The sequence below is a fragment of the Camelus bactrianus genome, chromosome 9 (assembly GCF_048773025.1).
Source record: "Camelus bactrianus isolate YW-2024 breed Bactrian camel chromosome 9, ASM4877302v1, whole genome shotgun sequence".
Lineage (NCBI taxonomy): Eukaryota > Metazoa > Chordata > Mammalia > Artiodactyla > Camelidae > Camelus > Camelus bactrianus.
Genome location: NC_133547.1, coordinates 335,574 through 361,871, shown reverse-complemented (window position 1 = coordinate 361,871; position 26,298 = coordinate 335,574). Strand labels below are relative to the sequence as shown.

General features: G+C 44.8%; 2 protein-coding genes across 3 annotated transcripts; both read right to left on the bottom strand.

Moving 5' to 3' along the window:
* Positions 1-4,220: 4,220 nt before the first annotated feature.
* LOC105074444 (cysteine-rich protein 1) lies at positions 4,221-7,512 on the bottom strand. The gene has a single exon (XM_074370899.1). It carries the CDS (start codon positions 5,448-5,450, stop codon positions 5,217-5,219), a length of 234 nt encoding a protein of 77 aa, XP_074227000.1. The 5' UTR covers positions 5,451-7,512; the 3' UTR covers positions 4,221-5,216.
* Positions 7,513-9,161: 1,649 nt separating this feature from the next.
* ZNF329 (zinc finger protein 329) lies at positions 9,162-21,924 on the bottom strand. Of its 2 annotated transcripts, none has more exons than XM_074370880.1 (2): positions 21,708-21,924; positions 9,162-11,778 (listed from the first exon to the last, which is right to left on the bottom strand). In XM_074370880.1, exon 2 carries the CDS (start codon positions 11,756-11,758, stop codon positions 10,139-10,141), a length of 1,620 nt encoding a protein of 539 aa, XP_074226981.1. In that variant the 5' UTR covers positions 11,759-11,778; positions 21,708-21,924; the 3' UTR covers positions 9,162-10,138. The 2 variants fall into 2 exon arrangements, with proteins under 2 accessions (XP_074226981.1, XP_074226982.1); XM_074370881.1 differs by lacking the exon at positions 21,708-21,924 and adding an exon at positions 21,324-21,345.
* Between the last annotated feature and the right edge of the window lie 4,374 nt (positions 21,925-26,298).

Genomic DNA, 26,298 nt, shown 5'->3' with positions numbered 1-26,298 from the left:
CCATGAGAAACCCAAGTCTGACGAAAGTCAAAACGTGTACTCCTACCCATGGCGCTAACACTCACCTGGTCTGGCCCAGAATTCTCATGCAATTTCATACCATTTTTCTTTATTTGGGGTTAGGATTCCCACATAGGCCTTCTGAGCAGCCAAGGGATTGCCAGTTAAATGAGTGTCCACTGACTGTCAGGGACAGCGTTTTCTTTCGTAAATAAAAGGCCCAAAGTGCGCACCGGCACATATACAGAAAATACTGAAGATATTCTGATATATAATTTAGACTAGAAGCCCTGTGACGTCAGAAGTTCTCTCCTGTTTAGCCAGCTTGTCAGGAGCCTGTACACACTTGTGTGTCTGGCTTCCCTCCACCTTATGAGAATTTTCAGTCTTGCAATAAACAGTGACGATTACAGGTGACACTGGCTACAGGAAAGGAATCAGGTAACACTCACTATCCAGCAACAGGAGCAGGACTACATCACCCTCTTTTGCTCCCACAGCTGTGTCATTCATTGTTACCCCAGCAACAGTCTCTTCTGTGAACGTTCTGGTTTCCTCAGATGGAAGAATCTCACTAGTCATGTAATTCCCCCTCCTGATACTAGTTATTTTATCAGACCTAAGACACAACGGATGGTAAGATGCACATTTTGTGTGCCACTGAGAAAACAAAAGGCTGCCAACTGAACTACAGGCTGCCATTGATTAACCTGATTTCCAAGATGTTAAAATGTGAAAAGAAAATTTAAAAATTTTTTTAAATATGAAAAGAACGTGTATATTGAAATAAATGAATGAGTTGAGTCCTGAGGGTTCTATGTCAGGACTAACTTCCAGGCACACACTTTTTCTAGAAATGGGACAAAAACCTGACTGTGGATTATTTGCAACCAGACAAATGCTCTATCAGGGGCTTCTCTCCAAAACCAATTCTGTGATGCCCTGGAGTCACGCTGTTGATGAAGTGGCCGCTAGATGTGCGGTGACGGGGATCGAAGTGCAGTGAGTGCCGTACGTTCCAACTACTGGTATTTGGGATACAGGTGGTAGAATAAAATGTTACTGACATGAATTTCACCTGTTTCTTATTACTTTTTAAAAACATATGGCCACGAAAGAGTTTGAAATGACTTATGTGTCTCATATGATATTTCTATCAGACAGAACTACTCTGGAAGACCAGATCTCCAGTTGGAAGCTTTCCCCCATAAATGTATGATTGCTGTCCATTTTTTATGAGTTTTCCTTAACATTAAGGTTAGCAGCACCTTAAGGGACTTTCCCGTGTTATCACTCTGTATTGGCCAAATCAAAAATACATTCCTTTTACCCAAGAGCGTCGGCAAGAGTTTTTACCAAGACCTCGAACTCATCATGTTAACCAAATCTTCCAACGCAAAGAAAAGCAACAGTTCCAGTGTAAACGTTTCCCACATTAATTCCATTCCTAGGTTTTGATTTGCACATCATATAACAACAAAGGAATGCCATGAGAAGTAAGTCTACCCCCGCCATCTTGGTCTCCTCCCTCAAAGGTGTCATTGCCCTCAAAAGGTTTCACTGTGATATGTCAGAGTCTCATGTATGTATTTTTAGCACAATCCTTGAAGGTTTTTTAACACATTTGTTACATTTCTAGAATTTCTTTCCAGTAAGTTCAGGCAGAAGAATTCTCCCAGTTTCTGACACAGACACAATGTCTCGAGGGTTTCTGTTCCGAGGAGTAAAGGATGAGTTGCATTATTTTCAAAGAGCCGCTCGTCAATATGAAGTCTCTGGCATTGCATAAGTAAAGAGAATTGGACAGAGCCATCTTCACATTCACTGACTTTACTCGAGTGTCTGTCCAGTGTGCCAACTCTGGTGTCTAATAAGAGCACAGCTGCCCTGGAACTGACATTTGACCCACTGGTACAGGGGCTCTTGAGAATGTATCTTCTGGTGTTTGGTCAGACAGGAGCTGTCCCTGAAAGCTTTGCCACACTGACTACACTCATAGGGCTTCTCGCCTGTATGGATCCTCTGGTGCCGGATGAGGCAAGCAGTCTCAGTGAAAGTTTCCCCACATTCTTTACACTTGCCGGGTTTCTCCCCGGAATGGACTTTTTGATGCACCATGAGGCGACCATTGCAGTTGAAGGATTTTCCACAATTCATACACTAACACAGTTTCCCTCCAATGTGAATTCTCCCACATTTAGTCAGGTATGAGCCACAGCTTCCCACACTTGGCACGTACAAAGGGTTTCTCTCCTGTGTGAATCCTCAATGGACAATAAGGTGGGAGACATTGGGGAAGGATTTCTCATATTCATTATGTCTGGACGACTTTTCTCTAGCTTGAGTTCTGTGGTGCAAAACAAGGAAGAGTGGTGGCTGAAGGACTTCCTGCACTGGCCGCCTTCATGCATCTTCTCCCGTGTGGGTCCTCTTGTGCTTGATAGAGGCAGAGCCAGCACTGAAGGCTTTCCCACATTTACTGCATTTCTAGGGCTTCTCTGCTCTATGGAGGTCGTAGTTCTTGGGGAAGGGTTTTTCCACAGTCACTACAGGTAAAAAGCCTCTCTCCAGTATGAGTCCTCTGGTGCCAGGGAAGTGAGATTTCCATCTGAAGGATCGCCCACATTCATTGCAGTCAATGTATTCATCTCCAGATGAATTCTCTTCTGCTCAACAGTGCATATGCCCTGATCAGACACCTCCTCTCACCCCTCCCCTTGTGTGGCTGCCTTTCTCTGAGTTAGACCCTGTTCACTCGGGGTGCAGAATGGCTGTCAGAATTTACACTTTCAGTTCATCTGGTGGGCTTGTCTCCTGTTCTCCACCAAGGTGGCCAGGTTGTCCAACCTGGCTGACGGCTGTTCTGTGGTCATCTTCATCAAGCATGGGACCTTCATGGCTTTTCCAACAATTGGATATATAACTGGAATGCTTAAATGTCTGAGTCGTGTTCAAAGAAAGCTTTTGTCTGGGACCTTTTTGAGATGGGTGAGGACTGAGGAGAGGGTCGTCCTCTCTCCATGTTCATGATGACTACAGCCTCTCATCAGACCCTCTTGTTGTCCTGGGTAGATGCCTTTCGCCTCAGATGAGCCCCTGGGTTTTTATGGAGCATTTTTACCTCGTCCTCACACTCCCAGATTTCTCCTAATGCATATAAACAGGAATCATCCCCCAAAAATCTTCCATTTTCTTGAAACCGGATGGTTCTTCCCCCAAAACAACCTGCGTTGCTGCTTCCATTTGGACTTTTGTTTCCCAGGCTGGGGCAGGGAGAAATATTTGAATCCTTAGAGAAAAAAAAAAAGAGTTAAAATGGCATTATGTTAAAAACTGGCTAGACGCTTAGCTGCTAAAACTGACTCTGTGTCCACCCTATGACGGCAATTCCACCTGCAGGTGTATGACTGAGAGCACTGAATGAGGAGCGTCCTAGCGCTCCCCAGCACATGGCAGGCACACTAAGGCCAATCATTATGAACCCGCCTGCTGCCATGTGCCCACCTTCCCAACTGTCCCACCCACTAGCATCCAACCCCACCTACAGCTCAGTTCTTAGTGGAGTGAACATGCAGCTCCCCCTGCCCCCGGATCCATGCGCAGACCTGAGTCACTACAGACGTCACTGAGAGTGTGTGTAGGGTGAGAGATGCAGTGCAGGTCGGCAGCCTCACAGTCCTAGTTGGACCCTGGCTCCACCACTTCGTCAGAGAATGAGAGAGAGAGAGCCCGCGATACACCCACAGGTTCTCCATGACCACCGCTGCAACAGGGCTCTCGGGTTCACAGTTCTTGGGGAACATCTCATCCAGGTATCCATCCCCTCTCTGGGTTCCCCTCCAGGACTCCTGGCTAGACCAGACCTACAAACAGCGCGGCAGAGCCTCTAACCCAGACCCTCAAGCCCTCCTCACACTCATGGCCCTTGTCACAAACCACAGTCCCTCCACGTCTGCCCACGAACCACTGTCCTCTTTTCATGTCACACCAGGGCCTCACATCTGTGCACCCGAGCTCACTCTGACCTCTGGGCTTCTTCCTCACACTCAGTCTTCCCCTGAGGCCACGGGTACCCAGCAAACGGGTACAACGTATCTCAGGCTGTGGAGTTAGAACTCCAGACAAGGTACTGAGGTTTTTCTTTTAATTGAAATTTTTATTAAAATAATTGTAGATTCTCATACAATTAAAAGTAATAACAGAATGATGCCTTGTATGCTTTGCCTAGTTCCTCACACTGGTTACAATCTGCAAAACTATGGTAAAATAACACAGCCAAGATACTTTCATGCAATCCACTGATCCTCTTCACATTCCTCAATTTCAGCTGTGCTCATTTGTCTGTGCCTGCACTAAGCTCTACACAACTCTACCACCTCTACGGGTTCTTGTGTGTACAACGGCTAACAGCAAAAGGCGCAGCTCCAGCACCAAGAGTATCTCTGCTATGGGCTGTGCTTTAATAATGACACCCACTTCCCTCTCATCGCCTGGATAATGTTTTGACCACCTTCCTCATCTCCTGAGGGTTACTTCCTCAGGCATTAGTTAATTTTGTGTTTCCATGCCAATTTAAAAATTGTTTGTTCTAGTTCTGTGAAAAATGCCATTGGCATTTTGATAGGGATTGCAAATGATAGGTCTGTTCAAGTCACTTGCCCGTTTTTATGCTGTGTTTTCTTTCTTATTGGGACGCCGAGTTCTTTGTGTATTCTGGACACCAGTCCTCTGTGGGGTCTGTGAGCATCAATTACTATCACCTACTCTGTCGCTTGCCTTTTTCACTTGTGTAACACTGCTTTCTAACGAACACAAGTCCTTAACTTTAATGTAGCTAGGTTTATCAGTTGTCCCTGGTTTGGTTAAAAAATATTGGTCTCTGCCAAGATCACAAAGACATTCTGTTTTTCCCTCTGAACTCTATGGTTTTGCCTTTTCTTATTTAGAGCTGCAGTCCTCAAGAACCTATTTTTGTGCATAGCAGGGGTCAAGCTACGGCCCACAGGTCAAATCCAGTCCAGCACCAGTTTTTATACGGCCTGAGAGCCAAAGATGGTTTTTATTTTATTTATTTATTTTTTTTTACAGGAGTCCAGGTTTATTGAGGGCATAGAGGTCTACAGGGGAGACCCAGGTGCTGGTGGGTAGGCCTCCCATCAGCCTGGAGGGGCAGCGGCCTAGCGGGCAGCCAGGGATGGGGTCTCCAAAACCTGGGTTCACTTGAAAGTGTGACTCTCACCTCCACCACGCCCAAAGCCTTTGGGTCCGAACATGGCAGCGTAGTAGGGGTGGTTGCAATAGGGCTTGCCTTCATGCTCAGCGTGACCCCCTGAGGTCAGCATCTTTCCACATTTCTCACACTTCAGGCAAGGCCGATGCCAGTCCTTCCCGAGGCAGGTCACCCGCTCAGCAAAGTACACCTCCTTGTCACACTTGGGGCACTTGGGCATGGTGGCGCCTGGTCTGGGTGGGCTGACTGGGCAGGAGCCGGCAGGTGTGTGGGACTCAAAGATGGTTGAAAAAAATCAAAAGAATAAGGTTCAATGACAGACGGAAATTATATGAAGTTCAAAGTTCACACATGAAATTTTACTGGAATACAACCACGCGCATTTGCTTACAAATTGCCTACAGCTGCTTTCACACTACAACAGTCGAGTTGTTACAGCAGAGACCATTGGTGTGCAAAGCCTAAAATATTTATTATCTTGCCTTTTACAGAAATTTGCTAACCCCTAATGTACAGTGTGAGATATCACCACCGGATTTTAACTATTTTTAAATTCTTACAAAACCATGAGATACGACTTCATACCTACTATGATGGTTATAATAAAAAAGACAAGTAGTAACAAATGCTGGTAAGCTTGTGGAGAGATTAGAATAGTTATACATTGTTGGTGGGAGCATAAAATGGTAGAGCTGTTGTGGATAAGTCTGGCAGTACCTCAAAAGGTTTGATGAAATAAAATTCATATTTTAAGGCAGGACAAGAAAATTTGAATAAAATTCTGTCTGTTTGGGCCTCCTCCTTCTCTCCCTAACGTGCAGTGTGCACCTGCATTTACACATTAACCAGAGCTCCTCAAACATGGGAACGTCTGCTCGGAGGTAAGGACAGTTTTACCTTCAAAGGTAAGGAAGATCATTTTCCCCCTTCTTCTGACATTAGCAATGTAATTTCTCAGAAGAATAGTGTTCTTTCCCAGCTCTGTTGGAGGGTCATGTTGACTTGCTGCTTCCTTCATAAGCGCTCACCTGGACTACGTGTCTTTGGTGAAATTTGTTAAAATATCAGTATGTCGTTTTGATCCTTTGTCTCAAAAATGTGTGCTACTCTACCTTTGACTTCTAGCAGGTGGGACGGTTCTCGGTTTCCGAGTCTGTCTCCCAGGTTATAATCCTCAGTTAGTCTCAAATAAAATTCTTTTTTTTTTCTTATTTTGATTGTTAATTGAACTTTCGTTGACAGATTAAACATAGAGTTGCCATGTAACGCAGCAATTCCACTCCAAGGTGTCTTACTCAAGAGTACTCAAGTATTCACACAAAAACTTGTACATGAACAATCAGAGCAGCCTTACGCATAAGAGTCCCCACGTGAAACAACCCAAATGTCCCTTAACTGATGGAAGGATGGTATAGCCATGTGATGAAATAGTATTCAGCCATAAAAAGGAATGAAGCACAGACACCTGTTGCAACATGGATGAGCCCTGGCAACATTATGCTGAGTTAAATGAGCGACTGGCTGCATGGGCTGGAGGATGCCACTTATGTGAAATGTGCAGGGTGGTGAAGTCCACAGAGACAGACAGCAGACTGGTGGTTGCCAGCGGCTGGAGGAAGGAGGGAATGAGGAGTGCTAATGGGTACTTGGTTCCTTTTGTGGAGTAATGAAATGGAATGGAATGGAAGAACGGCGATGGCTGACCAATCTCGTGAAAATACTAAATACACTGAATTGTACATGTGAATTTTTTTCAATTTAGAAAATTGTTTAATCTCTTTTACCATAAATGGCCACTGATTTAGTTGAACTGCTTTGGTCACCCTAAGCCTAGACATCCTAGACTTATTTATATGCTGTTGTCTTCTTGGTCACACATACTCTCAACCCATGCATCTCTGGAGGTCTGAAATGCTGCCCTTGTAAATGTGGGTTTTTTTATTTGGCAAAGGCAGCCTTCCACCTCACCCCGTCCTCTTCTCCAGGGAAGCCACTTCTCCAATAGCTGTCCAAGAAGGGATGTCACAATGGCTTTACTGCCCCTCCCTGAATTTGACGTATCCCAACTCCATTCTCTCTTGGTCCACAATGCCATGCACCCTGGCTTCCCTCCTCCCTTCTTGGCCACTTCGTCTTCATCTGGCTGCCTCCATCCCCTCTGTTTCTCCCGTGGTCGCTTGCATCTTGGGTCTCCACCCTGAGTGCTCCTCTAACAAAATACGAGGTCTACAAGGCTCTTCCTACCTGGTCCTGCCTGCTCCCCTCCCCTCCTCCTCCCTGATGCCCCCCCACTTCCCCTCCACATCAGCACATATCGCTCCAAGTGGGGCAGTCTTCCCTCCCCGCCCCTTGGAGGAATTAACTCCTTTCCTCCTGGCTCTCTGCTATTGTTTTGGTTCTTTTTCCTATTCAAGTTCAAGTTGATGTTTTGTGACTGTTTGATGAATGCCCATCTTGCTCTCTAACTAGACAGTTCCATGAGGCTGGACACACTGCCTTGCTCCCAGTTAGACTTCAAGGGGACCAACATGTTGACGTCTCAGATGCTCATCAGGTGTTTGTTGACTGAATGAGTGAACTGCAAGATGTTTTCCAAAACATGAATGATTGCTGGTGGAAGGTTAGACTCCAGATGTGATTTCTTATTTTCATGTTTTTCTGGACTTTGCAAGTCTTGGCCCTCACTGAGCAAGAATTACCTTAGAATCAGAAAAAAATAAAGACATGCACCCACAGCATGGATGCCCACTGTTCACTTGTGCTGGTTTACCTCCATCTAACTCTTAGCTCAACAAGCATTTACTGAGTACCTGCTGCAGTATTACAACAGCCAGGGAGGCCAAGAAAACAGAACAAGGTGTTTACAGTCCAGCAGGGAAGATGAACAAGCACTGGATGGTGGGGATGCCTTGGAGAGACCTAAAGCAGGGAAAGAGGACGGAGTGTCTGTGTTGGGCAGGGGCGGTTACAATTTTAAACAGAGTAGTCAGGGAAGGCCTCACTGAGAAGGTGATGTGTGACTGATGAACTGCAGGAGGTGAGGAAATGAGCTTGATGTGTTGGGGGAAGAGGATCCCCACAGAGAGAATGGGCATTGCAGGGGCCCTGACATCAGAGCGTGCCTGGTGTGTCTCAGGAAGAGCAGGGAGGCCACTGAAACTTGAACAGAGTGACCAAGGGGGAGATGGGAGGAGATGGGACATGGAGGTGACAGTTGCTATCAATTAAAACATTATGGCCAGAAGACACCAGAAACTAGCACGACACTGGAAATCAACTATACTTTAATTAAAAACAAAGCAAAACATTATGGCCAGGCCAAAAAAATTAAGAAGACAACAGAGGTAACCTGTGTTAGGGCTCACAGTATTTGCTGCTTCTTCCACCAGGCTTATGTTAATTTTTTTTGTTGTTGCCGGAACAAATTACCACAAACCTCACAGCTTAAAACAACACAGACTTATCATCTCACAGCTTCCATTCACTCAGCAGCCTTCCCCCGACTCTGCCTCCAGAAAAGCTTGTCACAGTTCCAAGGGCAGCCGCCCAGAGCTCCCAGGCGACAGCTCTCACCCAGGCAGTGTCACACGGCCTTGGAAGGGGTGCTCCCAGGTCCTCCCAGACCTCTCTGTGGCCTCTGACTCCCCATTCTCTGAGACCCACCCTCTTCTCCATAGTAACACCTTCTCATGATCCAAGTCCCAAAGAAGGAAATTACTCTTATGTCCCAAGCTGTGGGAAGCCGATTCCAGAGAAGTTGCCCCCCATTCATGCTTACAGCTGCCCTGTGACCCTGACCAAGTCACTTCTGGTTTTAAAAAGGTCCAAAGAAACCCCAAACTCACCTCCTTTTATCTCCACCTTTTTATTCCTCATCAAGTTATTTTAACAATGCATGATTTGTAATAGAAGAAAAATCATACACAGTTAATAGTTCTCTTGGAAAACCACATTTATTTCTCCATGATCAACTTCCAACCTACATCCATATATGTGCACATCTTTGCGTGGCTGCAGCAACAGCAAACCTTGCATTTCATGCTTCTGGTTGCCAGCCATATCACAAGCAGTTTCAACACGGCCACAAAACCTTCATCGTTATGGTCTGGCAATGGCCGCGTGGAACAGGTCAGAAGTGTCCCGAATGATGAGGGGGGACAACGTAAACACACAACTCAGTGTTTTTTGTCTCAACAACTAAAGCGATGCGCCACACATCTTAGCAGCAGGCCTTCCCTGTTGGCAGGAGCCTGCTTCAGCCTCCTCTTAAGAGGGACAACACCACTGTCCACTCACAAGCAACTTCCTCTTCCAGCTGCCTCTCCTGAAATGAGTCCTCAGCATCTTGCAGGACCACAACACAGAAACACATTCAAACAGCAACCCACTGTGTGTGGCTGCTGCGGGATGGAGCACTGTGTGGGGCCTCCCAAAGGTTGCCTTTGCTGATACAGAGAAGATGGGAAGGGCTCCCGCCGAAAGTGCCCCTCAGTGGATCAAGTAAGAGTTTGCTTCCCTCCAGTAAGGCAGGAGCTTCCTGTTGAAGGGTCCCTCAGCCCGGTCACACAGGTCCTCCCCCGTTTAAGGACTCTGATGCAGGGGTGGGTGGGCCTCTGGGGAAGCATCTTCCCGACTCCCGCAGGTTTTATTCCAGTGTATGTACGACTGGGTTTGGTACAGGCTGGGTCATCCCTGAAGCCTCTGCCACGTCTCTTACCATCCTGTATTCTCTCCGAGAATTCCCTCATGTACCAACTTAACAGTATGGCTAAGGACTGTTTCATATCCACTGATGCACTGGATAGCTCAACGGAGTCTTTTCCACTGAAAGGGAGGAGCCTGCCCTGAAGACGCTGCTCCTTCACACAGGTTTTTGACAGCAAGTTGGAAGACGAGTGTGGCCCAAGTTCATGAAGTGTCCACAGGCTGTTCTCCTGGGTGTGATCTTCGGTGCCGGACGAGGGAAGAGCTCCTTCTGAATGCCTTCCCACACTGAGGACAATGGCTGGGACCCTCCCTGCTGTGGAGTCTCTGATGCACTGCCAGGTGAGAGTTCTGCTTGAAGGACTTTCCACATTCTGGACACTGGTATGGGGTCTCCTTAGTGTGAATTCTCTGATGCTTGGTCAGACAGGAGCTGTCCCTGAAAGCTTTGCCACACTGACTACACTCATAGGGCTTCTCGCCAGTATGAGTCCTCTGGTGACGGATGAGGCCGGCAATGTTCCTGAAAAGCTTCTGACACTGGTCACAGCCATAGGGCTTCTCGCCAGTATGGATCCTCTGGTGCCTGATGAGGTAAGCACTCTCAATGAAAGTTTTCCCACATTCGGTACACTCGTAGGGTTTCTCCCCAGAATGGATTTTTTGATGCACGATGAGGTGAGAGTTCCGGTTGAAGGATTTCCCGCATTCCACACATTCGAAGGGCTTCTCTCCAGTGTGCGTCCTCTCGTGCTGAGTGAGGTAAGAGCCGTCTCGGAAGGCCTTTCCGCACCTGCTGCATTCGTAGGGCTTCTCCCCAGTGTGGATCCTGAGATGCACGGTGAGATGAGAGATGTCGGTGAAAGGTTTACCACACTCATTACATCTATACGGTTTCTCCCCTGTATGAGTCCTTTGATGCAGAATCAGGGATGAATTTCGGTTGAAGGTTTTTCCACATTCTAAGCATTCGTAAGGTTTCTCCCCAGTGTGAATTCTCTGGTGTTGCGTCAGAGCTGACCCATCGCTGAAGGCTTTCCCACATTTACTGCATTTATAGGGCTTCTCTCCTGTATGGATTCTTTGATGTACAATCAGGTTGTAGTTCTTGGAGAAGGATTTTCCACACTCACTACAGGTATAAGGTTTCTCTCCAGTGTGAGTTCGGTGATGCAAAACAAGGGAAGAGTTCCGTTTGAAGCACTTGCCACATTCAGCACATTTATACAGCTTCTCTCCAGGGCCGCTCCTCCTGTTTTCAGTAAGAGATGAACTCAGGGCAAAGATGTCCCCAAAGTCCTTACCCTCATACAGTTTCTTACCTCTTTTCATTATTTTTTGCTCACCAAGAGAGGCAAAATGGTTAAAAGGCTTCACACTTTCAATGTATTTATAGGGTTTCTCTCTAGTTTGAGTTCTTCCAAACTGAATAACTTCCATGGAATGGTTGAAGGCTTTCCCACAAGTGTCACTGTTACCTGTTCTCTTAGCTACACAGCTTTTCTGACAACTGTATAGAGCTGGGTCACAATTTAGACTTTTAACATCTGAGCCGTGTACATGGAAACCGTTGGCTGCAGAAACTCTCTGATGTCGTGGAAGGTCTGGGCTCACACTCAAATGCTCCCCAAACCCAGGATATTCACGAACTGCTTCCTGAGCTCCTGGTTCCTCCTGAGTTATAACTGATTGCCTCAAATGCCCCTCTTGGTTCTCACAGTCCCAACTTTCACCTAGAATGGAGAAATGAGGACCCTCCCTCATGAATCCTTCCACCTCCATGTCACAGGATAGTTCTTCTGCAGGAATGTTCTGAGCTGTCATTTTCAATCTCGTGTCTCAGGCTGGAAAGTAAAGAATGAAAAAGACAGACTTAAATACATGAAGCTGTACCTGGAAGAGGAATGAAAAATGGTGATAGGCCAGGCGTGAGGGTGTGTATCTTTACCAGTTTTCTTTTTCAAATTCACATCTATACAAGGTGGGAGATAAAGTGAAAGTCAAGGGATGGAGCCAAGAACATGTTCAACAAGAGCCAAGAACACGTTCAAGAAGAGCCACATGGCATTTTCATCCTCCCAGAGAACAGGCAGGAGGAACAGTGTTGGGGGGAAATGTCACCAGAAGGATTAGCCCCTCACGTGGGAGACCAGGGCCAGGTGTCACTGCTTACACAAGAACACCATCTCAGCTGCTGTGTGCTTGTCCCCACCACCCACTGCCCCTACCAACACTCAGCACACACTCCAGGGCCTGCACTTCACAGTGGGCTTATGCAGCACTGAGTGGGCAGTTCTCACCCCACCTTTGTGGCAGAGCTCTGCCTTCACAGATGGGACACAGCACAGGTCTGGTGACCTGAAAGTTCTGAATTCCTAGATCTGTCAGTGACCTCCCTGCGGGGTTATTGTGAGAATTACATCATGTCTGAGGCTGGCTCTGAGCTGGGAAGGACAGTTCTCTAAGTGGTTGCCAATGTCTTCAACATTGTTCACCTTCCTCTAACCACCCTCCACCCCTCTGACTTGATGATATCAAGACAACTGGCTCTCAATGCTTTTTTTTCTCCAGGTAAAATGAAATTAGACCCTTACCTCAGGAAAGTTTTTTTTTTTTAATTTCAAATAGATAAAGACCTTAACATAAATTCAAAGTTTAAATTATGTAGGGTACCTTCATGAATGGGGGAGTCCTTGATCAAAATGGCTTAATAAGCAAAAGCCATACAAAGATCAACAACTTGATACCAACATAAAAAAATTCCAAACAACAAGACACAATAAGAGTCAAAACACACGTGGCAGCTGGAGAGATGATACTATAAAGTATAAAAGAGACAAAGGAATAGTGCCCAAGATCTATTAAAAAATTCTCACAGAAAGCACACACACACACACACACACACACACACACACACACACACACAAAAGGTAAAGGATAAAAGAGGCATTTCATGGAGAGGAAATAAAAATGTCCTGAAAACATAAATATTTGCTCATTCCCATCATCATGTAGGCAATTACAAACCTGCTACTTTAAGAACACAAAATACGCACATTTCATGTGAGTAAAAGTAAAACAAGGTGTGGGCAGGTCTTGCAGGAAGACAGCTGGGGGGTGCGTACAGTGGTCAGTCTGCTCAGCTAGAGGCGTAGTGGAGACATGAAACGGGCACCTTCCACCACCTCCCAGTTCCACTTGGCGGCATCTCAGACTCAGAAAGCACGAGTCCGGGGAATACCTGGAGAGCAAGCTATGCCTAAGGAGGTGGTCGCTCTTAAAGGCCAGCAGGAAGCAGACAGACCACCAGTGGGGATGAACAGCACCACTAGGTAACAAAAACAGAAACCTGATGATAATGGAAGGGTACTTTCAAAATGATGAGGGAAAAACGGTCAGTCACATTATTGTCCAAGAGTGAAGGTAAGATAAAGACAGATTCAGAAAAGCAGAAGCAAAGTTTATCTCCAAGGACACTGGCCAGAAGAATAGAAAGACTGTTCTTCAGGAAAAAAAACCTAGAAGGAAGGAATGGAGAGACTGTGTATGTAAATCAAACCCAGTGATGACCACATAAAATGCAGCAATAACAATGCCTCGGGGCGTAACAACAGGATGGACTAAAATACTGAGTGGCAGTGAGGCGAATAAAGGGGACAAAATTAAGTGTCCTGGCATTCTCACACGTTATTCACGATTCATGTCAGACGTGGTCAAGTCAGGAAAAAAAGAATAAATGTTGTGTAAAACTTCCAAACCATTTGACAACATTGCAAAATGACTATAACTCAATAAAAAAAAAAAAAAGTTTGAAAAAAAAAACAAACTTCCAAGCCCACAGAGCAGTGGTTCTCAACCAGAGATGGTCCTACTCCCCGGGGACACCTGGTAATGTCTGGGAACATTTTCAGTTGTCATGACGGGGGGGCAGAGGCTACTGGGATCTAGGGATGCCGCTAAACACTCTTTAAAACCCTGGACAGCCCCTCACAGCACAGAATGACCCAGCCCAAATGTCAGCAGTGCTGAAGTGGAAAAACCCTGTTGCAGGAGAAAAGATCAATAAAGGGAAAAAAAAAACACCATCAGATCAATCCAGAAGAAGCTGATAAGGGGGGAAAGCCCAGAAATGACCGGTTACAACAGAAAGTATGAAATAGGACACCACCAGTAACAATAAATGTAAGTGGCCTTAAAGGGCAAGATCAAGACATTCTGTCAGATGGCATTAAAAATGTGTTTGTAACAGACACACCAAAGCAGAAGGACACAGAAGACAAAAGCAAATGCTTGGAACAGACAAATGCTAACCAACCAAGACTGCACGGTCCTTGGCTAAGCATACTTTGCTATTCAAGTTGATGGAGGGGCAATATAACAATGGCAAAGATGTCTACATTAACAGCATGCCTCCAATACAGAACAAAGCCAGCAAATCCAACCATATGGGCGGTGGGTGGGGGCTGAATGAACCTCTCTCAGAAATGGAAATTCAGAAAACTGAACAGAGATAAGCATGAGAGACTGTAACTAACCAGCCTGGTCCCACAGCTGGACGAAGAGCCACCACCAACCAGAACCGAAGGCTTTCTAAGCACAAGTGGAAAATTTGCTACCTGATCATAAATGGTCCAAAGAACAAGTTCAACAAAGGCCAGGCCACAATCTGTTGACAATAAATGTGGTCAAATTAAAAACCAGTAACAGAAAGAAAACAAAATAAAAAAAAAAAAAACTTGAAAAAACAAAAACCTGTTTCTTATTAATTCACAGATCAAAGAGATATCTTGATGAAAGCTAGAAAACATCTACTTGGGAAACACAAAGAACTGAACAATGGAAATGGTACACTTCAAAACGTGTGGCAAAAGAGGATGCAGCTAATGCAGCTCCTAGGCAGAAAATGTTGGTCTTTGGTACTTAGGTTTTACAGAGAAGACCAAAGACTGTTAGTTCACTGTTCCACTTAAGACTTAAGGGAAAGAGCTGCAGAGTAAACCAACAGGAGGTGGGAGGGAGGTGGCAGTAAGAGCAGAAATCACAAAAACTGAAAACAAGGGAACAGCCAAGAAGATCGAGAAAAACAAAAGCCTATTACTTAAAAAGACCAATGAAATAGATATACCATTGACAAGAGTAATCATAAAAAAAGAACAAGAAGGCACACATAAGTGATCTTCATCATGAAAACGAGACTTTAGAAATAGAAGAAAGTTACCAAAACGGCAACGCTGGATTTATCCTAGGAAAGCAAGGACTATGAAACATTAGAACACCTACTGATACAGTTCCCCACATTTTCAGGTAAAAAGAGAAGACAGCCCCCTACACCCCATCTCAATAAATTCACAAAGTAATTCGAAGAAATCTCACCCAGACTCATGATCAAAATGCTCCCGGATTAAAGCAGTAGACCCCTTCACCTTATGTGGAAATTCTTAACACACAGGAACATGGGGAATTAAGGTAAACGTCACATCTGAGAAAACATGAGAACTGCTCACTCTGAAGCCCAGACCAAGATCCAGATGCCTGCTAGGTCCACAGCACTCAACAGCGATGCAGAGGGGCCAGCTGGTCAGGAGCTCACGTCCCCAGCTGTCCCTCCTGGACACTCCTACTTGCAGGCCTCTTGAGGCTGCCCTGTCGCCATGCTGCACATTGCCCATCCTGAGCCTTCTGAGTAGACTGGGCCTGGGTGGCCTGTAGTTGTCCTGTGAACACAAGATGGAGAGCACCTCCCCACAGGTCTATAGCGGGCAGGATGCATGTGTGCACTTAAAGGAGGCAAGTAAGACATACACAGGGTGATACCACTTAGAGAAATGTTTAGACACACAAAATATTTTGGAAGTAAAAATATTAAAATGCCCTGGCAACACACCTAACAAAGCTGTGATCGTGACTGTCTTGGGGGTGTGGGAGGGAGCAGGAGTAAAGGAATTATCCATTTCATCTATAACAGAAATAAGAAATTGAAACAAGACTTTATTGAAATAAGACTTACACTTTCTTAAAGACATTTAAGAACGTAAAAAGACAAACTACCAAATGGGAGAAAATATTTACAAAGCAAATATCTGATAAAGGACTTGTAGAAGATATAAAAAAAACCCTTACCCAGTAGTAACAGGACAATCCAAATTTTAAAAATAGGCAAAAGATCTCAATAGACATTTCTCCAAAGAAGACATACAGATGGCCAATAAGCACATGAAAAAATGATCAACCTCATTAGCCATGAGGGAAACTAGTCAAAAACACAGTGAGATACCACTTCACACCCAGTAGTGTGGCGAATATCAAAAACAGGACAGTAACACATGCTGTGAGTATGTGGAGGAACTGGAACCCTCACACACCACTGGGGGAATGTAAAACGGTGCAGGGAATTTAAAGCTGTTTCGCTTTGCAAAACAGTCTGACGGTTTCTCAGAAAGTAAGCACAGTTACCATACGACCTAGGAATTCCATTCCTAGGTAAAAACTCAATAAAAATGTAAACATGATTACACATAAACTTCTACACAAATTATGAGGGCACAGCAGCCCTATTCATGATAAAAAAAATAGAAACTTCCTAAATAAATGTCTATCAGCCGACGAATGGATAAACCAAGTGTAGACATACACACAATGGGATATTCTTCAGCCTTAAGAAAGAATGAAGTACTGATAAATGCTTCAACAACACAGATGAGTCTTAAAAACATTATGCTCAGTGAAGGAACTCAGACACAGAAGATTCCATATTGTCTGATCCTATTTGTATGCAGCATCCAGAACAGGCAATTCCGTACATACTGAAAGTCAACTCTTGGTTGCCAGGAGCTGGGAGAACGGAGTATGGAGAGTGATTGCTAATGGGTAGGCGGTTTCCTCTTGGACTGATGAAAATGTTCTGGAATTACACAGTGGTGATGGTTACACAACTTTGTGAATATACTGAAAACCCTGAGTTGTGCAGTTTAAATGAATGAATCATATGGTATATGAATTACATCTCAATAAAGCTGTGACAAGTGAATTTATACCTATAAGGGGACAAGTTTCCCCCAGCCTGACCTGCAGCTCAACCTTGGCAGTACTTTCCCTGGGGGCATCTGGAAATCTGTGGAGGTGTCAGGTTATCACAAAGACGGAAGCAGTGGGAACTGCCAGTTTCTGATGGGGCTGAGCCAGGGACAGAGATCTGCCACCATGCTGGGGACGACCCCACATGCTGCTTGACTATCCTGTGGGCCACGTCCTTGCAGGTGTCAGCCTGGGGTACCGTGGTACACAGCAATACCACATGGGCTACAAGACATTAGGGAAAAGCAGTTTTTGTTTAGGAGAGGGAAGCCGAAAGGAAATCCAAATACAGCCCTGAATTCATGACCTCATTCCTATTTACCACCTTCTCCTTGATGAAAACTGGCCCTTCCAACTTTGCCCTCAATCAGTGAGGGCCTGAGTGCCATAGTGAGGTTACCACAAAAAGAACAAATAATCACAAGTATACAGGCAGACGTTAGGACAGACTTAGGGAAATAGTATTAAATAAGGGTATTTAATGCAGGAATTGCGCTCAATTTCATTAATTAAGGTTATTCTAAAAACCTCACAGTATGTATGCCCTCATACATATCTGTATATTGCTATTTTCAGCAGTACAATAATACAAAAACTATGTTGTCAAAAAATTCATCTCAATGTTGTCCACAAATTACGGGGGTTCTCTGTTTCCACGCCCCCCTCCTCTGACCCTGTCCTCAGATATCCACAATACCACTTCTCTGAAGCCCCAGTATTAATTTCTCCTCCCCATGGCCAGAGAAGGTGGTCTCTAAGGCTTTCTACACACTGAATGTAGCCCCAGTATATGCTGAGACTTCAGGTCTGTCTGGAGAACTGCCTTCTATGCTAAATTGTCCTGATGCTGTTCCAAGTCATAACAGAGGGGGTGACTGACCCTTCACCTGTCACCCCAGATCATCCTAGGCTGCCTAGACTGCCTTAAATGCATAAGTGCTTAGAACCTGCTTCCACTAAGGTATTGTATTTCTTCCTTTCCTATTAAATACACCTGGTCTGGACCCACTTCCACAACACTCATATTGCAGCAGTGTCCAGCCATACCTCACCTCATTCAGTTTCACTAAAGACAAGGAAGGCCATCCTATTTCTCTTACTCCAAGCCTACGGCCTCCAGCATCAGACTACTCCCTATGTCTTCCAGGTAGCTGTGCCAGGCATTTAAATATAGAAATAAAATTTTTAATTCAAATGCTTTTCCTTTTATTGATTCCTCACATGCACATAAAACTTTATAATCTTTAAAATTATATTAATATTTGATATAATCTATAAAATTTTCAGTATGGTAAGAGGCACACTGCAACTATTGATCATAAAGAGTGAGCAATACAAAAAAATTAACTCAAACTGCATCACAAGCCTAAATATAAGAGCTAAAACTACACAACTCTTAAAAGAAAAACATAGACAGAAATCTTCAGAAAATTGAATCCAACACCAAAAGTACAACTGACAAAGCAGATGAACTGGATTAATAAAAATTAAAACCTCTTGGGGGAGGTGCCAAGCTGGGGGAGTAAAGAGACTCACAGATCGTCCTCTCCTACAAATACACCAAGAATTACATCTACAAACCCACTGAATTGCACAGAACACTACTGAATTCTGGCAGTGTCTCTCTCTTCGAAATATAGAATTCTTACAAAATCTGATAAACAAGTTTATACTGTATAGCACAGGGAACTATATTCAATATCTTGTAGGAACAAATGGTGAAAAAGAATATGAAAATGAATATATGTATGTTTATGTATGACTGAAGCATTATGCTGTACACCAGAAACTGGCACAACACTGCAAACTGACTATTCTTCAATTTAAAAATATACATATACATATACACACATAAAAAATATATATACATATATAACACACAAAAAATTAAAACCTTTCGTGCTTCAAAGACTGTTACTAAGAAAGGAAAAAGACAACTCACAGGACAGGATAAAATACCTGCCAGTCATCTATCTGATAAGGCACTGGTATCCAGAATAAACAACTCTTAGAATTCAATAATAAAAAGACCAATAACCCACTTCATAAATGGGAAAAGGATCTGAGTAGACAGTTCTCCAAAGATATACAAATGGCCAATAAGCACATGAAAAGATGCTCAATATTATTAACCATAAGGAAAATGCATATCAAAACCACATTGAGATACCACGTCCCTATGATGTCAGTTCCATTCCTAGGTTATCCAAGAGAAATGAAAACATATGTCCAAACAAAACAAAATAAAACCTCGTACATGAATGTTCATTTGTAACACATCCAAAATGGAAGCAACTCAAATGTCCATCAACTGATGAATGGATAAACAAAATGCAATATATCCATACAATGGAATATTATCCATCCGTAGAAATGAACCAAGTACTGATACAGGCTACAATGTGGATGAATCTTGAAAACATTATTAAGTGAAAGAAACCAAAACAAAGGACTACACTTATATGAAATGTCTACAATAGGCAAATGTAGAGACAGAAAGTAAATCAGTAAAAAGATAAGCAAGAGTTGAATTTGTCAGGGTCAGAACTCCTAGTCTAGAATCCACTTGGCATGTTTCTGGTACCTTGAGACTTCATGAGAGAAGTTATAGTTTTATGGGGATGTGCCAAGCTGGTGTAGAATTCCATTCCCAGGCACTCACCTCTGAAAGGCTTTATACCCAGTGTCTATGACCCTTCAGAGGGATCCACTTACGGCCAGTGACTGGATGTTTGACATCAATGGTGGCCAGATTTCAGCAGTCTGACCCCACCTGCATGGTTCTTGCCATCTCTGTGGACCACACATGATAATGTTTACTTCTTCAAATGATACATTTGTTAACAAAAATAGTTTGCCACCAACTTTAGCCCTGTCCTAATAAAGTTACCCACCCGATTACCAACTGTGATCAACAGTCTGACTTCATTTTTGATAAATGACTGCTGACAGCTTTCAACCCCCACCTCCCCCTCCAACAGTACACTTCCCCATCTCCTTCTGCCCCACATGGAGGTGAACTAACAACAAAGCCTGAGAACTTTTTCCTTGGTGTTGGCGAGAAGCTCAAACCATGCAAGCCCCAACCAATGCAAGGCCACCCTTATGACATCTCCATTTTCTAATCACAGTAAAATCCCAGTTAGCCTCCTTTTCCTGCACTCTCAGGCTATTTTTGGATCACCTTGAGAAGCCTGCTGCACTCTCCTGAGACAATCTCATTATGGGAGTAATAAATCTTTTATCTTCTTTGGGGGTAAGTTGTGTAAAACACAAAGAGTGTGCATATGTGTGCTACAGGAAGGGAGAAAAGAAAGGTAATGCCAATATGATAAAATGTTAGTAAGTTGAGTAAATCGATGGTTTTACAAGTGTTCATTGAACTATTCCTGTACCTTTTCTGTAGGTGTAAAACTTTTCAAAGTAAGAAGTTGGGTGGTAAGGGAGAGAAATAAGCAACAAAATGAAGGAAAGTTACCTGCTGCAGGGGGAAAAAATAACAAAGGCTTGGTGTTCTAAACATATTTTTACAAGCCCAAGTCCCTAACAACCCACTGTTTTAATTGGCAAAGGACAGGGATCTTTTTGGGGTGATGTTAATTTTTATAAAGGTTCGGATTACATTTGTCAAAACTCATCCACTGATACAATGAAGATCTGCCCATTTCAGTGTAAGTCAGTTTTCCCTCAAAAGAACTTAAAAAGCAATATTGAACTCTAATTGAGGTTGTTAAGCATACTGAGGTGCTGAGGGGGAAGTGGAGTGAAATCTACCATTTACTTTGAAAGTATCCCAAAAAAGGTTACTGGATGCCTGAAAGAATAGACAAAGGGAACAAGTATATGGGATACAGAAAGTAAGCAGATGTTAACGGGTTGCTAGTGCCTCAACTTTTCCGTTTGTAGTAAAACCTTTATCATAAACTATTGGAGGAAGAGGAGCTACGGAAATGAACCTCGAAGCCAAGGAACAGGAAAGCGAAGTGGCCACTAACAGGTGGAAAAACTCGGCCATCACTGAGAACCGCAGCAAGACCTGATTTTGCAGCTTGGGGGGGGGGGTGACAGGTGATATGACACCTGCCGGACTCGGTGGGAAACCGCACAGTCTGCGGGCGCAACACCGCCACCTTCGCCTGAAACCCACAGACGCCCATACCGGCCCTCCCACCACCCGGCAGAAGCGCGGCAGATCCGGCGGTCCCCGCAGCGGCCCAGCCAGAACACGGTGCAAAACGGTCCCTATGGAAGGACAGGCTCGATACAAGCGTGGAACCCCCGCGCCACGCGGAAAAAATCGTTGGGACGTCCTTACCGAAAGAGGGAGCGTCCACACTCGCAGAAGGCAGGCGCACTGAACCTCCACCGAGCGTCTACACTTGCTGAGGAGCCTCCGCACCCGCCAGGGGGCGTCCCCACCCGCCGGGAGGTGTCCACACCCGCAGAAGAGAGGCATCCTCACTCTCTATCCGGCGTCTACACTCGCCGGGGGGCGTCCTCACTCTCGGGGGCCACCGCGCCCGGGACCGATCTCTGGCCTGCGAGATGGGCGCGCCCACTGCCCGCGGGAAACCCGCCGACGGACGCGCCGCTCCTGCCTCTCACCCCGGACCCAGCGGACACCGCCCCCGACCCTACACCCACCCAGCCCTTGCGGGGAAACCGCGGCACCGAAGGGCGGAGGAGCGCGCGGACTCACCTCAGGCTGGCTGGTGGCATCGGCGGCAGGGGCGGCCGCCATGTTCCGCGCAAGTGCGCGTGCGCGCGCCAGGACCCGGATGTGCGCGTCCCAGGAGGCTCCGCGGCCTCCGCGGTGTGGAGACAGGCGTTCCTACCTTTCACTTCTGCTCCAGGCTGCACCTGAGGCCGGACCCCTCGCCGGGTCCAGCCCCCTCACCCGATCCAGCCCCTTGACCGTGTCCGCTCCCCTCACGTGGTCCGGTCCCCTCACCTGGTCTGGCCCCCTGACCATGTCCAGTCCCCTGCCCGTGTCCGGCCCCCTTACCCCGTCCGGTCCCGTCACCCCGGGCGTGGGTTGCCCGAGGGTTCAGGACTCCCGTCCGCCCGCCCTGCGCCCTCCCTTCACCACCAGCCCGGAGGCTTAAGACTGTGCCATCCGGAAGAGCTAGCCCTTCTCCGCATTTATTGTTCAATTATTTAGTGATTTCAGTGTGGACTCGCTGATACTTATTTTCTCCTACGGTTCTAATCATTATTGTGCAGCCTTATTTTTATGTACTGCATAGTTTCCAGAAATAATTCTACATCTTTTTTTTTTTTTTTGAGAAAAATACGTTAAAATTCAAATAAGGGCACCTCATTATCCTTTGACAGTATGGTTATTTATTTAGGAATCTAAACGGAAGCCACACATTAGTGAGACAGTTAGGTAAGGATTCTAGATAGGCAGTTAGGAATGCCAATCAGTGTATTTGTTGTGGGAAAATCAGTATATAAAAATCAGTAATAAGGACTTAAGAAAATGTGCTTTGAAAAGAAAGAAATGTTCTCAGTTTTATGTATGTGTATAAAACAAAAATAATTCCAAAAGAAGTAATTCATATATGTACAAAAATAAATACCCCTACACCCACCATCTAACATGAATGTGGGGAGAGAGAGCCTCCAGAGGAGACCCCCCCAACGTTGTGAGGCCTAGGGTACCAGATGCAGTCACTGCACAGCCTAAGTCAACGTTGAGGAGATAATTCTCAAAGAATCTCATACATATATATATATATATTTCATATTGGTGATTGTAGGGGTTTTTTTAACTTAAGTATAGTTGCTTTACAATATTGTGTTAGTTTCAGGTGTACAGCAAAGTAATTCAGTTATTTATATATTTCAGATTATTTTACAGTATAGGTTATTACAAGATACTGATAAAGTTCCCTGTTCTGTACATTAAATCTTGTTGCTTATCAATTTTATGTATAGTAGTTTGTACTTGTTAATCCCATACTCCTTATTTATCCCCTAACCTCTCCCCTTTGGTAACCATAAATTTGTTTAATATGTCTGTCAGCCTGTTTCTGTTTTGTATATAGATTCATTGTTTTTTTTTAGATTCCAGATAACGTGATGTCATATATTTGTCTTCTCTGTCTGACTTACTTCACTTAGTATAATAATTCTCTAGGTCCATCCATGTTGCTGACCAACATTTCCTATATGTCTATTTACTAGCTACCCAGTCTTTTATGGGACTGGTCACTTCATATTTTTTATCCATTTCTATGCTGGAGTCTATCTTACAAAGTGTATCAACTTCTACATAGCAGCTCCCCTGCCTCCTTTTTCCTGCCTGGCTTCTCCAGACAGTTGCAGTTCAGGGTCAGCACATAGAAATGGAGTTAGATGTACAAAGGGTTTATTGGGGAATAACACTAGGAAAAGAAAGAAAAAGTGAAAAGGGGTGAAAGCAGGATTGGGCTGGAGGCACTGTCTGACCACCATGATACCCAGCAAGAAACTCCAGAGAAGATGGCCAGTTAGAGGAGTTTCGCGTTGGGTGCAGACATCCAGGCCCGTGGACCCTGGCCTTGCTTGCTTAGAGGAATGTGGCCAGAGGCTGCTGGGAAAGGAGTGTGACCGGAGCTCCCAAGGAGCCCACAGCTGATAGCAGGTCCTTCCTTGAAGGGGAACCTGAGTGGCAGCCAACCAAGAATCTATCCTTGGAGCTTGGCCTCTGTCGGTGCAAATACTGCTCTTAAAGAAAAAGAACCTACTCTCAGGTTACAAAGCCTCGCCTCATCAGAGTCCTGCCACCCCAGTACCATCAGTTCTAGCCCCTTGGTGTGTGATCCTCTTTCAATCTGTAGACTTCTCCATCAGGAACAGTGCCAGGGCCCACGATGCTTTTAAGGGTCTGCCAAAAGGTTATCATTTCTTTCCTTTTTTTTGGTTATTCTTTTTTTTTTTTTTTTTTTTGAGGGGGGAGGTAATTACGTTTATTTATTTATTTATTTATTTATTTATTCTTAGAGGAGGTACTGGGGATTAAATCCAGGACCTCATGCATGCTAAGCATGTGCTCTAGCACTTGAGCTATATCCTCCCCCTCATTTCTTTTAAAATTAGAGGAGAAAAATGAATTTAATCTCATCTGGCTTATGTTCATCTTTATTCCAATGTAGTCATAAAATATAATTTTTTCTATTTGATGGAGGAAGGAGCCAACAAAGGCCTAAGTGCCTCAGGCTTGAGAAAGAAATCAGGATCTGATTCTCCTCACATCAGTTATCCGTCATGAGACTCTGCTCTTCTGTGGCACTCTCTTCTCTACCCCTTCTTCTGATCAGTGCCTCATTTTTTTTTTTTTTTCAGATTTTCTGTTGCTGATCTAATACTAGCCCAGACTGTCCCCTGTACTCCAGGTTAAAACAGTCTCCTGCCTCCTTGACACCCATCTTGAAGGCCTAATGAGCATCTTACATGCCCCAAACCCAGTGCCAGTGCTTCCCCCAATCCCGGTTCCTCTCACAGCATTGCCTGTCTTGGTCACCAGCATTTCCATTGCTCCCCGGGTGCAGGCCAAATCTTTGCTGGTATGTGGACTCTCCTAATTCACATCCTACTTGTGACTGGGCAGCAGGTCCTGCCAGCATCATTTTCAAAGCTACCCAGGATGCAGCCTACTCTCATTGCCTGCCTGGTGGCCAGTATCTCTTACGGTGAGTGTGTCAGCAGCCTCCCTGCTTCTATCCTTGCCCCCAGGTCAATTTCTCCATGGCATCCAGAGAGTTCCCTGGGCACCTCCCTCTTTGCTCAAAACTTTCAAGGGCTCTCAGCTCCCTCAGGGGGAGAGTCCACACACCTTGCGAGGTGGCAAGGTCAGCCCTGGTTGCCTTTCTAAGCTCCTTGTCTTTCTTTCCCTCTGCCTCACTCAGCACCAGCCACACTGGTCCTCTCTCTGGCGCTCACATGCATGAAGGGTCTTTTTCTTTAAGAGCAGGGCCTTTGCACGTGCTGTTACCACTTTGCCTGGATATATTCCTACCTGATTATCTGCCCACCTTAGTCCTTCTCTTTAAATCTCTATTCATAGCTGGCATGTATTAGGTGCTTAATGAATGTTCATTGACTGAAAACCAGTCAGTTGAACTGTTGGTCCCAATTTTTCACTGCCCTCCCTGAAGGAGGATTACATGTTCCTATGTGTTGCTAGTGACTTGCAAACCCTCCCTATGCGAGTGGGAAGGAGGCAAATATATCTGTGTGTGTATATATGTGTGTGTGTGTGTGTGTGTACACCTGTACACATATATGTATGCATATGTGTCTGATATACATATATGTCTATATATTTATATTTTTTCCAGGTTTGGAAATGATTCAAGAACAAAGAGTTGACCAAAAAGCAGGGCATTTCTTTTAGAACCATATTCCATCCTGAAAATAGAACGATTCACAAAGGGTGAACTACATGCCACCACATTTGGCAGAGACTAGGAGTGTGAGGCCCAGCAGGGGAACCTGGACAGGGGGTGGAACATGTGGCCCTTAAGAAACACTGATTCAGGACAGAAGTGGTCATAATAAAAACTTGGTGGGGGGTAGTTAATTAGAACTCAACCTTCTTCCACTACACAGTGACATGGGAGAAGTCATACTCAAGAGGTCATACAAATACAGAGTGTAGACGAGTCTCAACAGAGTTCAACCCTTACAACCATGAGTGAATTCGCTCAGGAGACAAACCTTACAAACATGTGGAATGTGGGAGAGTCTTTACTGAGAACGATTGCCTTTCAGTGTATTTTAGAACTCATTCAGGAGAAAAACCATCTAAATGTGTAGGCACAGATTATCCCTTAATCAGTATAAGAGAATTTATACTTGTGAGAAACTTCCTATTTGCAGTGAATTCAGGAAAGTACTTTCAAGGAGTGACTACTTTACTCTGCATCCAAGAATCTATCAAGGAGAGAAACCCTACAATGTAATCATCCAGGGAAAGGTTCATGCTTTTCTTCTTTAATCAACATCACAGCCCGCACGTTGGAGAGACACCTTTGGTTGTAGTCATTGTGGGAACAGCTTTAAACACAGCTCAGCACTTCTGCTGCTCTATCAGAGAACTCATACTGGGAAACGCTATACATGTGACCACGTGGAAACGCCTTCAGAAGGTATTCTCACTTCCTCCAGCACAAGAGGACTCATACTAGAGAACATGAATGGGGTCAATGTTGGCAGGCTTTAACTATGACTTTCACCTTATTTGAAACCAGGAAATTCATATAGATTAGAGAAACTTATTAACCATAATCAATATGGTAAAGATG

Bases quoted from the DNA above. Each gene is read 5' to 3' on its own strand.
- LOC105074444 (XM_074370899.1), bottom strand. From the start codon at position 5,450: ATGCCCAAGTGCCCCAAGTGTGACAAGGAGGTGTACTTTGCTGAGCGG.
- ZNF329 (XM_074370880.1), bottom strand. From the start codon at position 11,758: ATGACAGCTCAGAACATTCCTGCAGAAGAACTATCCTGTGACATGGAG.